The 16,091-nt window shown below is 46.8% G+C and overlaps 1 protein-coding gene across 1 annotated transcript in view; it reads left to right on the forward strand.

The window, feature by feature from the left end:
* The window catches only part of ADAM9 (ADAM metallopeptidase domain 9), a 91,831-nt gene that overhangs the window by 40,159 nt on the left and 35,581 nt on the right, over positions 1 to 16,091 (forward strand). Inside the window, exons 5-10 of the mRNA XM_084804059.1 lie at positions 3,233 to 3,309; positions 6,322 to 6,511; positions 9,425 to 9,490; positions 11,497 to 11,568; positions 14,017 to 14,186; positions 15,297 to 15,378. Coding sequence (XP_084660185.1) covers positions 3,233 to 3,309; positions 6,322 to 6,511; positions 9,425 to 9,490; positions 11,497 to 11,568; positions 14,017 to 14,186; positions 15,297 to 15,378 — 657 coding nt within the window. The remainder of the gene's footprint in view (positions 1 to 3,232; positions 3,310 to 6,321; positions 6,512 to 9,424; positions 9,491 to 11,496; positions 11,569 to 14,016; positions 14,187 to 15,296; positions 15,379 to 16,091) is intronic.

The raw sequence follows: 16,091 nt of genomic DNA on the forward strand, positions 1-16,091 counted from the left end.
ACTTTCCATGAAACATAATTAAGAAATGCAGTTGAAAAACCATTACAAAGTAAAAATTCAGAGCAGCAGAGGCAAAACTACAGCAGCTAAGATACTGGTAACAAATTCCAGAGAGGTAGGGGTTTTATAGTGCAATCTGGTATATGTCTACTCAAAACTAAGCCCCACTAAATTAAATGGTAAATGCATAATAAGATTTCAGCCTTAAGCTCAATGTAGCACAAACAACGAAGAACCTTGGGGCCAAAGCTCAGTGATTTGCACATGGTTTGCATGTAGAAGGTCCCAGGTTTGATCACCAGTATCTCCAGGTAGGGCTGGAGAATCACCTGCCTGAAACCCTGGAGAGCAGTTGCTGCCAGTCAGTGTTGACAGTTCTGGGCTAGATGGACCAATAGCCTGACTCAGTATAAGGCAGGTTCCTATGTTGTTAATGGTTGGTAGAGGGCCATAGCTCAGTGGTAGAGCCCCTGCTTTGCATGGAGAAGGTCCCAGGTTCGATCCCTGGCTTTCCCAGCTAGGGCGAGGAAAGAATCCTGCCTGAAACCCTGGAGAGCTGCTGCCAGTCAGTGTCGACAATACTGGCTAGATGGACCAAGGGTCTGACCCAGTAGAAAGCAGCTTCCTATGAACTATAAAGGCCGGTAAATGTTTTATTTATTTATTTATTTATTTATTTACTACTATTTACTACTATTTACTACTCGCCCATATGGCTGGTCACCCAGCCACTCTGGGCGATGTACAACAACAAAACAGTTAAAACAATAAAATTCTACAATAAAAACATTTTCTAAAAGACCCTAACCCACCCCAAATGCCTGCCTGAACAACCACGTTTTTAAAGCGCGGCGGAAGCTCATTAAAGAGGGGGCATGGCGGAGTTCCCTAGGGAGGGAGTTCCACAGAGTGGGGGCCACCACAGAGAAGGCCCTCTCCCTTGTCCCCACCAGCCTAGCTGTCCTGGCTGATGGGACAGACAGAAGGCCATCCGAGGCTGATCTTGTTAAGCGGCCTGTCTGGTGTTGCTGGAGGCACTCCTTAAGATAGGCTGGGCCGGAACCATATAGGGTTTTAAAGGTCAAAACCAACACCTTGAATTTGGCCCTGGAAACAACTGGTAACCAGTGCAACTCCTTCAGCACTGGAGTGATGTGATCTCGCTGGCGGCTGCCTGTAATCAGGCGAGCTGCCGTGTTCTGTACAAGCTGCAGCTTCTGAACCGTCTTCAAGGGTAACCCCATGTAGAGCGCATTGCAGTAGTCTAAACAAGAGGAGACCAGAGCATGTACTACCGATGGGAGCAGATGGTCGGGAAGGTAGGGGCGCAGCTGCCGTACCAGATGGAGTTGGTACAGCGCTGTCCGGCTCACAGCTGACACCTGAGCCTCCATGGACAGCTGGGAGTCTAAAATGACCCCCGGCTGCGGACCTGGTCTTTCAAGGGTAGCCATACCCCATTCAACACCAGGTCAACATCCCCCAGCCTCCTCTTGTCTCCCACCAAAAGTACCTTGGTCTTGTCAGGGTTCAGCTTCAGCTTATTCCTCCCCATCCAGCCACTCACCATCTCCAGACGTTTGGACAGGGATTCTACGGCCAACCTTGGTGAAGATTTGAACGAGAGGTAGAGCTGCGTGTCATCTGCATATTGATGACACTGCACCCCAAAGCTCCTGATGATAGCCCCCAGAGGCTTCACATAGATGTTAAATAGCATCGGGGAGAGGATGGAACCCTGTGGCACCCCACAAGTGAGCGGCCACAGGTCCAAAACCTCCTCTCCCAGTGCTACCCTCTGGTACCTGCCAGAGAGGAAGGACCGGAACCACCGCAATACGGTGTCTCCAATGCCCAACCCCTCCAGGCAGTCCAGGAGGATACCGTGGTTAACGGTATCAAAAGCCGCTGAGAGGTCGAGGAGAACAAGGAAGGAGCATTCACCCCTATCCAGAGCCCTCCTCATATCATCCACCAAGGCGACCAAGGCCATTTCTGTCCCATGCCCAGGCCTGAAGCCCAACTGAAATGGATCTAGATAATCGGCTTCTTCCAAGTGTGCCCTCAACTGCATCGCCACCACCCGCTCAATCACCTTGCCCAAAAATGGCTAATTTGAGACTGGGCAAAAGTTGTTCAGAACTTGGGGACCCAAGGAGGGCTTCTTTAAGAGTGGTCTTATCACTGTCTCCTTGAGGGCTGATGGCATGACTTCCTCCTCAAGGGAGGCATTCACCATCGCCCTGAACCCCTCACCCAGTCTCTCTCTGCAGCCCATAATGAGCCAAGATGGGCAAGGATCAAGTAAGCAGGTGGTTGGCCTTACAGATGAAAGCACCTTGTCCACTTCATCAGAAGGAAGAAGCTGGAACTGATCCCACAAAACCGGTTTGCCACAGACTGCCTCTTGCTCACTAACTGTATCCACAGCGCACGGAATAACACTTCTAATCCGATCAATTTTATCCACAAAGTGCTTTGCCAAGGCCTCACAGGAGGCCTTAGAATGCTCCACTAGTTCCGGAGCCACTGGACCGACCAGGCTCCGGACCACTTGGAACAGCCTCCTGGGACAGCACTCTGCGGACATGATAGAGGCAGCATAATATTCCTTTTTTGCTGCCTTCACCGCCACGTGATAGACTGAAGATACAGCTCTAGCCTGTGTCTGATCGTCTTTGGAGCGAGACTTCCGCCACCGGCGCAATAGCCGTCTCACCTCCTGTTTCAGAGCTCCTAACTGCGGATTGAACCATGGTGCAGTCCGAGCCCTGTTCAAGGGGAGAGGGCGTTTCGGAGCCACCCGATCTAATGTCCCAGTGGTTGCGGCATTCCAGCCACCCACCAAGGTCTCAACCGAGTGGCCGTTGGCGTGCTCCAGAGAATCCCCAAGCGCGTTCAGGAATCCTTATGGCAGAAGCTTTTATGGGCCTGAGCCCACTTCATCAGAATCAAGAGTTATATCCTTGGGGGAAGTCATGACAGGTAAACCAGTTTAACATCCATTAAGGCTGCAGTCCCAAGCTCAATTTCCTGGGAGTAAGCCCCATTGAACACAGTAGATTTACTTTGAAGTAAAACCTGCATAGGATTGCGTTGCATGTGTGCTGTGTAGATGCAGCCGAGTTTCTTGATTTGGGAGACCTGTGTGATACCAACACCCTGACCTTTAGCAACAGAAATTGTTGAGTGAAATCTTTTCTCAGTTTTCTTTTTCCTCTTACCACCTTAGGATCACTGCCACTATCAGGGTTATGTAGAAGGAACAGTGGATTCCTTGGTTGCTGTCAGCACTTGTTCTGGACTCAGGTAACTGACGTGTTCTTGTGGGTTCTTCAGAGGGGAAGGAGGAGGTGGAGAAGCTGTCTGACCTCCACCATAGCGACCTGCTTTCCTTTGCTGGCTTGTAAAAGAATCTTGGTCATTTACCCGCACATGTTGCAGAAGATGGATTGATATAGGGCAGCAATGGTGGCTTCTCTTTCTCTTTCCTCTTTGCACTTTGGAATTCTAGACTAGGCGAGGGCATACTTCAGGTTTGTGTGATCTGCTTTGATTTTTACTAGAACCCAGAGATTTACCAACCGGAGACTGGTGCAAAAGACATAAGCCTGGTTCAATCTGGCTTACTGTTGTGTCTGAACTCATCCTTGCAAAGAAACTATGGTTTGCTGTTGGCCTATGAAGTCTGGTTTATTTAAACCATGGCTCATTGTGATATCTGAACCCAGAACTATGGTATGTACTTGGCTTGATTATGTTGCTGTCTGCCCTGAAACAAAGGCAGCTGGCAAGAACAGCCTGTAAATGAAACCTTTCTAAAGGCTGGCACAACAGGCAGGAGAGAAACAAACTAGAAATAGATTTTAAAAGGCATTATTTATTTATTTATTTATTTATTGCATTTATACCCCGCCTTTCTCCCTCTCGCAAGGAACTCAAGGCGGCTTACATTATCCTCCTCCTCACCGTTGTATCCTCACAACAACAACCCTGTGAGGTAGGTTGGGCTGAGAGTCTGTGACTGGCCCAAAGTCACCCAGTGAGCTTCCATGGCCAAGTGGGGACTAGAACCCGGATCTCCCGGCTCCCAGTCCGTCACTCTCACCACTACACTACACTGGCTCTCATTTGTTTCGTCGTCAGCAAGACAGTTTGTGGCCAAAGCAACAACCCATGGTTAACATAAACCAGGCGTGAGCAAATGCAAGAAGTCCAGGGGCCTCTCCCCCTGTGGGTGCCAAAAAGAATTAAACAAATAAGTAAACATTTAAAATAGTGTCCATAGTGGCCACAGAGCGTCCAAAGGGGAGCGTTAAAAGGGTTAAATTTTGCTTGAAAGCAAGCTAATGTTGACCCTTTGGGCACTTCGTAGCTGGTATGGACTCCTTTTTTTTCTTTCCCTGATTTCGGGCGGGGGGGGGGGCAGCATGGACTACATGTTGCCCGGCTCTGACATAAGCTACAGTTTAACATTATGTGCAAATGCAGACATATACTTAGAATTAAAGAATGTATTTTGAGTTTCAGAACTGAATGAAGCTCAGTCCTTCCACGCAAGAATCCACTCCTGGTTACCTCCCCACCGCCACCCCCAAGCTTTCTTTATCTTAGCAACAAATGTTTGGGCATGAGGGGAGTCATATAGTTGCTGCAGTTGTTAAACAATTGGGAGTCAGAAATCCTTGAAGGTTTTTTATTTATTTTATGTATTAATTAGATTTATTAGCCACCCCTCTGGCTGGGTACCTGGCCACTCTAGGCAGCGTACAATACAAATAACACAAAATACAACATAATCAACAAAATAACATTGCTCTAAAAAAAACCCTAACCCACCCCAAATGCGCACCTGAACAGCCAGGTTTTTAAAGCCCAGTGGAAGCTCATCAAAGAGGGGTCATGGTGGAGGTCACTAGAGAGGGAATTCCACAAAGTGGGGGCCACCACAGAGAAGGCCCTCTCCCTAGTCCTCACCAGCCTAGCTGTCCTGGCTGATGAGACAGACAGAATGCCTTCCAAGGCTGATCTCGTTGAGCAGCATCCCTGGTGTTGATGGAGGCACTCCTTAAGATAGAGTGGACCGGAACCATATAGGGTCAATGCCAACACTTTGAATTTGGCCCGGAAAACAACTGGTAACCAGTGCAACTCCTTCAGCATTGGAGTGACGTGGTCTCGCCGACGGCTGCCTTTAATCAGGCAGGCCGCGGTGTTCTGCACCAGCTGCATCTTCTGAACCGTCTTCAAGGGTAACCCCACATAGAGCGCATTACAGTAGTCTAGGCAAGAGGAGACCAGGGCTTGAACTACTGATGGGAGCAGATGGAGCCTCCATGGACAGCTGGGAGTCTAAAATGACCCCCAGGCTGCGGACCTGGTCCTTCAGGGGCAGCCGCACCCGATTCAACACCAGGTCAACATCCCCCAACCTCCCCTTGTCTCCCACCAAAAGTACTTTGGTTTTGTCAGGGTTCAGTTTCAGCTTATTCCTTCCCCTCCAGCCACTCACTGACTCCGGACACTTGGACAGGGTTTCTACAGCCACCCTTGGTGAGGATTTAAATGAGAGGTAGAGTTTATTGTAAGTCATCCAGGTATCTACCAGGATCCAGACCTACCATCTGGACATCCATGTTCTACACACACAGGGGAAGCCTCCCCGGCATGCATTGGAGAGAATGTCTCCATGAAGCCTGTGAATCTGTGTCATGCTTCTCAGTGGAGGCCAGGCTTATATCCTGTTTTGTTTTTTTTCCTATGGAGCTCAAGGTGGTATACACAATTCTCCCCCCTCTCCCATTTTATTCTCACGCAACAACCTTGTGTGGTTGGTAAGGCTGAGAGATAGCGACTGGCCCTAAGTCACTTGATAGTTGAGTAGGGATTTGAACTGGGGTCTCCCCTGTCCTCTGGGTGTGGTATAACATGGCATGGCGTTCATACAGGGATCCTCCCCCTGCAGTTTGATGTGGTACAGTCCGAGAAGGTCTGTGCTACATGTTATTTGTGCATGATTGGACCCAATGAAGGCTGGTGCCTCAGATGTCAGTGGGGCGGTGGATCCGCTCCAGGTTCTGGTCAGAACTCTAAAGGAGCTCTCCAAGGTGCTTTGCTTTGATGCTTCGTACCTTGGATAGCTGCTTTAGAGTTCTGACTGAAACCCAGAGCGGATTCATCGCCCACTGACATCGAAGGCACCCGCCTCCACTGTCAGAACCTTAGTTCCCTTCACGCAAGGCTGGTGTTCCGTGGCCTTGTTTAGACCTTCCCACCATGACAGAATAATGATTTTAGTGCCTGGGGTCATGTCGTTGCTAGGGGATTACTGCAAATCGAGAACGTCACCTATGGAATCGAACCCATGGACTCGTCCTCTGGCTCCCAGCACCTCATCTACCGAATGGAGAACGTGAAGAAAGAGCCCATGGCCTGTGGGGTTGCCGACCCAGACCGAAAATGGGAAAGCACAGAGCATCAACACCCCCCCAGCATGACTCAGCTGCTGAGAGTAAGTTTTCTGTGGGGGTTCTCTATTTTTATATAGGGGCCGCGGTGGCTTAGTGGTTAAGACGCTGAACTGCAGACTGGAAGGTCGGCAGGTCAGCAGTTCGAGACCCGAGTGCCGCGTGACGGAGTGAGCTCCCGTCTTCAGTCCCAGCTCCTGCCAACCTAGCAGTTCGAAAGCAAGAAATTGCAAGTAGATAAATAGGTACCGCCTCGGAGGGAAAGCTAACAGCGTTCCGTGCGCCTCGGTGTTCAGTCATGCCGGCCACATGACCACGGAAGCGTCTTCGGACAGCGCTGGCTCTTCGGCTTAGAAACGGGGATGAGCACCGCACCCTAGAGTCGGACACGACTGGCTGGGGACACCTTTACCTTTTACCTTTTTTCTCTATTTTTGCAAGTTGGGGTTACAATTTTACAAGTGGGGTCTGCAACAAAGTTTTAGAAGTGTGGAGTGCTCCCTGTTCAGGATTCCACTCACTCCATTCCGTCTGGTCCCTGCAGCAGCCAGCCAGCATTCCGTGCGCACTGAGCATGCTCAGTCTGCCCGTGTCTGTTTTTGGGACCCCACCCCCTTTTTAGAGTTTCTTTTTCCATAAATGTTGTTTGGCACTTCTGCAAACCTTGGGCTTCCCTGATCCAGCTGATAGTGCATGGCTATTGTTGTTTTGGCTACAAAAGCAATGGCACTCACAAACCGAACATCAGAAATAGGGGGAATTATGCCTGTGGATAAATGAGGAGGTGCGGCCAAATGTACTTAATTTGTTTGGAGTACATACAGACTGGGTTCGCACAACACACTAATCCACACTTAGTGGTTGAGTGTGGGTTGCTGTTGAACCATGGGTTAATGTGTTGTCTGAACCCAGGACATTTTCTGCAGAGTGGCTTGTTAACCATGCAGTGTGGCTCATTTTTCTTGAACAAGCCACCTTGAGAAATCGTGGTTTGTTGTTGGGTTGTTCAGGGTGGTTAAGAAGCCACACTGCATGATTAATAAGCCACCCTGCGGAAAATATCCTGGATTCAGACAATACGCTAACTCACAGTTCAACAAACAACCCACATTTCAATAACCCACACTCAACCAATGAGCGTGGGTGAGCGTGTTGTGTGAACAGCCCCTCAGTGTCAAACTCTGGTTATCAGCTAAGCTGAGTCTGATCAGGGGTGCAGAACCTCAGGCCTGGAGCCACATCCAGCCGTCCGGAGGTCCCAGTCTGGCCCTCTGGGGTTCCCCAGAAAGCCAAGCCCCCTTCTCTTAACCCCACCCCGTTTCCCCAACCACCGATCATTTGGTGGTATCTTGACTTTTGTGCAGTTTTTTCCCCATTCCAAAAGGTTGAAATGCCTCTCTGAAGGCTGAGTTACTGGCAGTAAGAGATTTAAGGTAAAATATGCTGCTATTTTTTGTATTTTGGCCCCACCCCTTGCCTTTGGCTCCTCCCATTTGTGCAATGCGGCCCCCGAGAGCTTCTCTGAAATGGAATTTGGCCCTTGGGCCAAAAGAGGCTGTGCAGTCCCGGTCTAATGGGAACCGTAGTTTGAAACAGAGCAAGGCCTGAAACAGAGCAAGACAGAGCAAGGCCTCCACCCACCCGGCCATTCCCATCATACCTGAAGACACATAGGCAGAGGGCTGTTTAACTTTCAAGGCGAGGCTGGACAGCCATTTGTCAGGGATGCTCTGACTTGAGCAGGGGGTTGGACTCGATGGCCTTGTAGGCCCCTTCCAACCCTACTATTCTATGATTCTATGATTCTAACTCCCTCCTCACTGGCATGAATAGCAAGAGGCTTTGGCAGAGCTCTGTCCTTACATGCCTGTGGCTCTCCAAGAAATTTGCAAGGGACTTTTGAATAGCCTTTCTTCCAATCTCTTTTTATTTATTCATTATTTATTTATTTAAAGTATTTTATCCTTTTTCTCAGCCAGAAAGGCTCCTTGAGTGGCTTACATGCATTCAGTAAAGAAAACAAAAGAAAAACTAGTCCCTGGCCACAGGCTTACAATCTAAAAAGACATGACACACAAGGAAAAAAAGGATGGGAAGGGAAGAGGAAAAAATAATGCCCCCTTTGGTGATCTCCACATCTTGTGGCAGTGAATTCCATTATTTAATAGCATTGTGTGAATTTGTACATATTTTTGTTTGTCCTGAATCTACAGCCCATCAATTTAATTGAGTGACCGTAATCTCTACTATTGTGAGAGAAGGACTTTTCTCTAGCCACTTTTTCCATGTCATGCATAAGTTTATAAAATGGGGTGAAAACAACACATTTTACAAAACTGTGCGCCTGAGAGTCATTGTTCAAAGCATTTGAAGGGTTTGGATAAATAGTGAGAGGTTGGTTGGGTAACATTGAGGAATGGAATAGGAGTCACAGGAATGGGATGGGAGGTTGTACAGGTAATGAAGTGGTGGTTTAAAACCTCTAGATATCCTGTCCATGAGAACTAGAAACTTAATTTCATTTATGTACTATGAAATCTTCAGTTCATCTGGATATGGATACCACTTGCTTAATTCTGCCTTGGGCATTGTCTATATAAGTTGAAAGGCAGAATAGAAAGATGTTAACTAAATAATAAACTGAAAGTAATGATCTCTAACTATTTTTCATGTCATCCAGTTTAGTTCTTTCACTGGGTTGTTGTTTTGTTTGGCCAGACTGAGTGTGTTATGGCTAAATTCTGATCTCGCACACATGAAAAAGAAGAAAAAAATTGTTGCCTTTTGTTTGGAATGTCTTGGCTCTCTTCATCCTGGGTGTGTATCCCTATAGTCCAGCTGTGTCATGAGAAGAAAAATGGGAATGTGGATTGCAGTGACATCACTCTGTTTTGAACTTAGGAATCAAGGGAGAAGATTTAGTTTATTATAACTCCCCCCCCCCTTCTTCCTTGCAGAGAAAAAGAGGCGTCCTTCTACAGACCAGATATGTGGAGCTGTTCATAGTTGTGGACAAAGAAAGGGTATGACTGCTTTTGGTGTCTGTACAACTATCTCAAACAGCCAATGGACATGGTGAACGGGGATGATGGGAGCTGTAGTCCAACGCATCTGGAGGCTGCCAGGTTGGGGAAGGCTGATCTAAAACATGATCCAAAAAGACAGAACTAGTGTCAAAATGCTGGAAAAATAGTTTATACATTAGGCTGAAACTAGAGATGTATGGACTGTGTAAAATCTGCTCCGTTTGTATTTCGCGGATTGTCAGGTGCCTTTTGTTCCCTTGTCCGCTCACAGGTGGATGCGAATTTTTTCCCGTCATGCAGAAAAATGTGCGAATAATTACATAAGAGGTTTTGTGACAATTTGAATACTTTACCTTAGTATGCAACATTTAGTGTACTGTCCCCCATTCCATTCAACTTTTCCTCAGCAGAAACGTGCATATTTTCCGACGAATAAATATGTGTAAATTTCGGGAAAGTAAAAAAAAAGTTAGAAAGTCCACGGACTCTGCGTGTCAGTGTTGACTCTGCAGGTCACTCTGCAGCAGATTCCGCAGGCCAGATTCTTAGAAATCTGAGCTCATTTTACTCCGTCTCGAATTTCTCCAGCATCCCTAGCTGAAACGGATTGAGATGGCTTCTTAAAGAATAAACTTATTTTCCCAGCATCTTGAGACCAGTTCTCTCTTTTTGGATCTATTTTGGATGCTTTCCAGTTTTCTCATACTTCTTTGTCTGAAACATGGTATTCATCCGTTGGCAGAATATGTCCGTTCATCAGTGCTAGAGCAGATGGGACCGAACCATCGACTTTTCCAGCGCCTCAGCCCTTGAACCACTGTTTCTGAGTGCTGAAAAGCACAGGCCTCTTTGGGCCCAGTTAGCTTCAGCATCTCTTCACTTTGCTCCACCTCTCTCTGCCCCCCCCCCCCGCAACCCACCTGTGCCTTTTCCCAGTCCACTTCCCCATCAACATCGTGAGAGGGGGTAATCTCAATCTAGATAAGCAGAGAGAGAAGGCAGCCCCGTCTCTTACATTCTGCAACTGCAGGTGCTGCTCCAGAGAGAATAGGAACGTGTGCCTAGGACAGTCCTTTTTCCAGCAAACTTCTCTGGTTGGGTCAACAGCAGAACTGGAACACAGAGAGACTCTATCTAGCGCATGCTAGATTTTGCCCAGGGTTCCCCAGCCACGCTAGGAGCTAGGCTCTGCTCCTGTACTGCCTTCTCTGGTAATAGTTGGCACAAAACATTAGCATGAGGTAAAAATCAACCACTGCATGCTTTTTTGTCCAAGCAGTCTTATTGGAGACAAGAGCTTTTAACTGCTGAAAAACGCTTATCTCTGATCAGTTGTGGATTGGATAGAAGAGCTTTCCCTACTACTGTGTATGGATCAGCTGTGATTGCAGGGAGTGGGGGCTGTTTAAAATAGAAAAGAAACTTGAATATTCTTTCCTGCTTTCTTCTTTTTGAAACACATTGGTGGCATATGAAGACGAATTATCCAAGTGGGTAGTGGGTTCTTCTTTCACTGGAGATCCTCAAGCAAAGGTTGGGCAACCTTCTGTTGGGCACGCTCCGGCTCTGGAACTGCTGCACTGCACAGGGGTTGGACTAGATAGACTACAAGGTAGTCTAGCCCTCCGAGTCTTATGATTCTATTCTGGAGAATAGCATCATTTGGAAACCTGTTACAGGGAGGGGCCATAGCTCAATGGTAGAGCACCTGCTTTGCATGCAGGAGATCCCAGGTTTGATCCCCGGCATCTCCAGGTAGGGCTGGAAAAACTCCTGCCTGAAACCCTGGAGAGCTGCTGCCAGTCAGTGTCAACAATGCTGAGCTAGATGCACCAATGGTCTAACTCAGTATAAGGCAGCCTCCTATGTTAAGCACACTTTGGTTTTAGGCAGCTTTTAAGCTCAAGACTCTTGAGATTGCTGGCAATGTTCTGCTTTTAAAAGGAAGAAGAAGATGATGATCCCATTTTCTTTCCATGCGTAAACTTTTCCTTCTCTTGCAGTACCAGCTGTTAGGCCAGAATAAAACTGCTGTAAGAGAAGAGATGGTGCAGCTGGCCAACTACCTGGATAGTGTAAGTGAAAGCTGTATGGTATATGAAGAGATGATGAAATGTGCTGCAGTATGCTCACTTTTCCCCCCCTGCCCTTGTTATTCAAGGCTGTGTGTATTCTGTATTTAAGAGAACAATAAAGAAAAGTTCTGTGCTGAGGTAACCTGTGTTCCACAAGAAGGAAAACTGAATTCTGTAGTTCCTATATTTATAAAATGCCCTCCCTGGGAAGCCCTGTCTGGCGCCAACTGTGTTGCCTTTTTGGTGCCTTGAGAAGATATCTTTATTTGACCAGGTGGTTCAGCATGAAATGCGAAGTGAATGACTGAATGGGCCTTATCCAGTCTGCTGAATTTTCTATGATGTTCTACTGTGTTTATTTTAAATAGCGCCTTATAAAAGAGCATAGGAAGGCACTTGTCTGCTGGATCAGAACAAAGGCCTATCTGGTCCAGCATTCTGTTGGACTAGATTCTGGTGGCCAACGAGATGCCTGTGAGAAGCCTACAAGTAGGACATGAGTGCAATAGAATCCTCCCACTCATGTTCCCCAGCAACTGGTATTCTTTTATTGGAGGTGGCATATAGCCATCGTGACTAGTAGCCATTGATGGTCTTATCCTCCATGAATTTGTCTAATCCCATATCACAACCACCCAAGTTGGTGGCCACTGCCATAACCTGTGGTAGCAAATTCCATAGTTTAACTATGTGCTGTGTGAACCAGGGATACATTTTATACTGATGTTTTCTTTTTGCTATTTTGTTGAACACCGCCTTGATTCTTTTACTGAAAGGTGACCTTAAAATCTTTAAAATAATTATGGGGAGTGCAGCCTTTTTTCTGGATTAAAACTAGAGGCACACTTCACTCTTACACTAAGAAAATACCTATTTGCTAGACCGGCTCCAAGAAGAACAAAGAGACATCTTCCATTTATTTATTCATTTCATTTCTATACCGCACAATAGCTGAAGCTCTCTGGGCGGTTCGCAGAAACTACAAACTGTAAAATACAAGGTAATAAAATATAGTATAACATCTTGACATATACAGTTGAAAACAATTTAAACAGCTAAAGTAATCTCAATAAAATATTAGCCCTGATAAAGACACTTGACATAAATACCACTGAAAAGATGATGGGGTTGGTGCCAGGTGGGCCTGGGTGGGAAGATCATTCTATAATTGAGGGGCCACCAGTGAGAAGGCCCTCTCTGTTGCTGCCACCTTCCAAGGCACCCTCGGAGGAAGCACTCAGAGGAAGGCCTCAGATGTTAACTGTAGCATCCAGGCAGGTTCACATTGGGAGAGGCGCTTTGTCAGGTATGCAACTCCTTGCCCAGCCAGTGTGGCTTACAGCATCCTGTTTTCCCCTATTCTCAGTCCGTCACAGCTGGGGGGTAGGACTGTTCTTTCTGGGTAGTGGCAATGCTTTTGAGTTTCCTCCACACTTGGCAGCTGTAGTGCAGGCTGTATCAAGGAATCCTTCAAGATGATGTCACTGCCCATATATTGGCAGAGGAAAGGGGGAGCCGGCGATGCACAGAGCCTCTGTGCTCCGAGGCACATTGGGGATGGACCACAGCTCGGTGGAAGAGCCCTCGTTTTGCACGTAGCTTCCTGGCTTCTATCCCCATCATCTCCAGTTGAAAGGATTGGGTAGCACAGGGGTGCAGAACCACTTTCAGCCCCCAGTTTTTTTGTTCAGTTTTGGAGACACTCTCAGGGGTTGCATTAAGTGGTGGGTGGGGCCAAAGACAAAAGGGGCGGGGCTAAAATACAACAGATGCCAGCAGAGTTTAGCTTAAAGCTCTCGCTCCCGATAACTGAGCCTTAGGAGAGGCAGTTCAGCCTTTTAGAATGGGGGAAAATGTGCTGAAGCTGGAAGACCACCAAATGATGGGGAGTTAGGGGAAAGGAGTGTGGCCACCTGGGGAACCTTGGAGAGCCAGACTGGGCCTGTGAGTCAGGTCCCATCAATCGGTAGTAGGTGTTTTATTATTCAAGGCAGCTTTACATCATGCAACACAGAAAAACATACATAGCAACCAACAGCTCCTGAAATGAGAGTGGTGGCGGGGAAAGTTCTTAAGAACCCGGAGCACCACTGCGATTCTGGCAGAAGAGAATGTAACTCCCATCATGCCCAGCTGTCATGCCCAGCGGGCTCAACTGGCCAGGCATGATGGGAATTGTGGTCCAACCCATCTGGAGGGCTTTGGGTTGGGGAAGGCTGGTGTAGACAGTATCAGGCTGGGTAAGCAAATAATCTGACCTAGTATAATGCTGCTTCTCTAGAGGGAGTGGAAGCTGCATCCAACATGGTGGCTTTGGTTGTGCAAGGGACACTGCAGCCCCTATGGCACGCTGTGGATGAATCACTGGGATAATTAAACAGACCTCGGTGAATACTGTATTTGTTCCAAATTCTGCCCTGCATTCCATTCTTCTCTCTGCGTTTCCAGATGTACGTTATGCTGAACATCCGCATCTTGTTGGTTGGTTTGGAGATCTGGACGTGGGAAAACAAGATTAAAATAGAAGGAGGTGCAGGAGATGTCCTTGCTAACTTCGTTCAGTGGCGAGAGCAGGATCTTGTCCCTCGCCGAAGGCATGACAGCGCACAGTTTGTTCTGTAAGATCTGTGTTTTTCTCCCTATCTTTGAAAGGAAAAATATGAATGAGCAATTGATCCTGGCCACGAAGAGAAACCAGTAATGAAAGCCTTCCCTCTCCACCCAGCCAGGAAGTAGGAACTGACTAATTAGGGGACAATTCAGTTATGCCATTGTCTTGCAAATGAAAAGGAGGCGAGTAATTAAAACAGCAGAAATTGAGAAGCGGAAAGAGGGGCTGGTAGAAGCAAGACCTTTTGCAGAATGCGATTTACTTCAGAGTAAGGAATAACTTGCCTATGGGGACAGACAGTGCCAGATTTTTAAAATGGGGAATATAGCACTATATTAAGAGCTATGTGGAACCACATAATTAATTAATTTCAATTCCACCTGATGGCAGAAAAGCAATTCACTTCCACAAGATGTTGTGATGGACACCAACTTGTAAGGCTCTAAAAGGGGATTAGACAAATTCATGAAGGATAAGGCTATAGCTACTAGTCATGATGGCTATAAGCTACCTCCAGTATCAGAGACAGTATGCCTATGTATGCCGTTTGCTGGGGAACATGGGCAGGGGGCGGGGGGCGGTTGCACTCGTGTCCTGCTTGTGGGTTCCTGGTCGACAGCTAGTTGGCCATCACATGAACAGAATGCTGGATCAGATGGAGCCTTGGTCTGATCCAGCAGCTCTTCTTATGTTCTTAGCAGTGCTAAAAGGTCCTAGTGTGCAAGCAGCCCTTCAGTATTACTTGTTCAATCATAGGATTGTTTTGAAGATTTGCTCCTGCTCAAAATCTTGTATTGCTATGTTGTCGTTGTTTTTAAACTTATCCTCACTTCCTGAACCTTTTAAACTTGTTTGCTGACCCTAACTTCGTGGGTTTTCTCCCACTTTGGTATTTTCATTTTAAAATGAACAAACAAATTAGCAAACAAAAACACCTGTTAGTTCTTAAAAGAAGAATATGACTAGTACCCAAACACTAAAAGTGATGTAACAACCACTGTTTGCTTGTGGTAATGTTTGTGATTTGAAATGGGTGAATCTAATTTGCTTCCAGCAATAACTTAATTAGTCCCCCACCTGTCTGTTTTGGTGGCTTTTTTTTTTTGGTATATTTTAGGAAGAAAGGATTTGGTGGAACAGCAGGGATGGCCTATGTGGGAACAGTATGTTCCAAGAGCCATGCTGGAGGGATTAATGTGGTAAGATATTTTTAATTGCTCTTTCATTAAACCAAGATCAAAATTAAAGGGTTTATGTCTGTAGCAGAAAGCATTTGGCATGGACTGCTTGCAATTCAACTGCTTCATTTTAAGCTGGGTTTATCTGTGTGTGTGGCAGTATTAAAGCAGGTCATTACTGGGCCTGTTCACACGATCAAGCAGCCCACCATAGCTTAAATAAACAGTGGTGGGCTGCAGCACATTTAGGCAACCCTAAAACAGCCCATGGGTTCTGTGTGGTGTGTTAACCGTGACAACAACCCACCCTCCCCAGGTTTGGATGATACAACATGCTGCGGTCTCTGCTTGAATATTCCAGCATGTGCTGCAACCCACCGGGGTTGAAATAAATGTTGTACTCATTTAAATAAGCCATGGTGGGCTGTGGTAATCATGGGTGCTGCTACTTGAATGGCTCCATGCCTATCAAAGACAGCAAAGGCTCATGATGGTTTTATTTAAGTGATTATGTACAAAACGTATAAACTGCTCTAAATCTTAAAAAGGTTTTAAGTGGTGAACAGCAAAGAAAAAAAATCAAAATACAACAGAATAAAAATATTTAAAATCAAGTTCTACCAATAAAACTGTGGCTGGGCATTCAAGAAAGCCCCCAAAACAAAGCAGTGTTGGCACATTCCATCAGAGAGACCTGCCTCTTTCTTCACTCTACCCTTTTTTGGGGTGTCCCC

This window comes from Heloderma suspectum, chromosome 6, assembly GCF_057233095.1.
Source record: "Heloderma suspectum isolate Gila_16-S chromosome 6, 16-S_ref, whole genome shotgun sequence".
In the NCBI taxonomy this organism is placed as follows: domain Eukaryota; kingdom Metazoa; phylum Chordata; class Lepidosauria; order Squamata; family Helodermatidae; genus Heloderma; species Heloderma suspectum.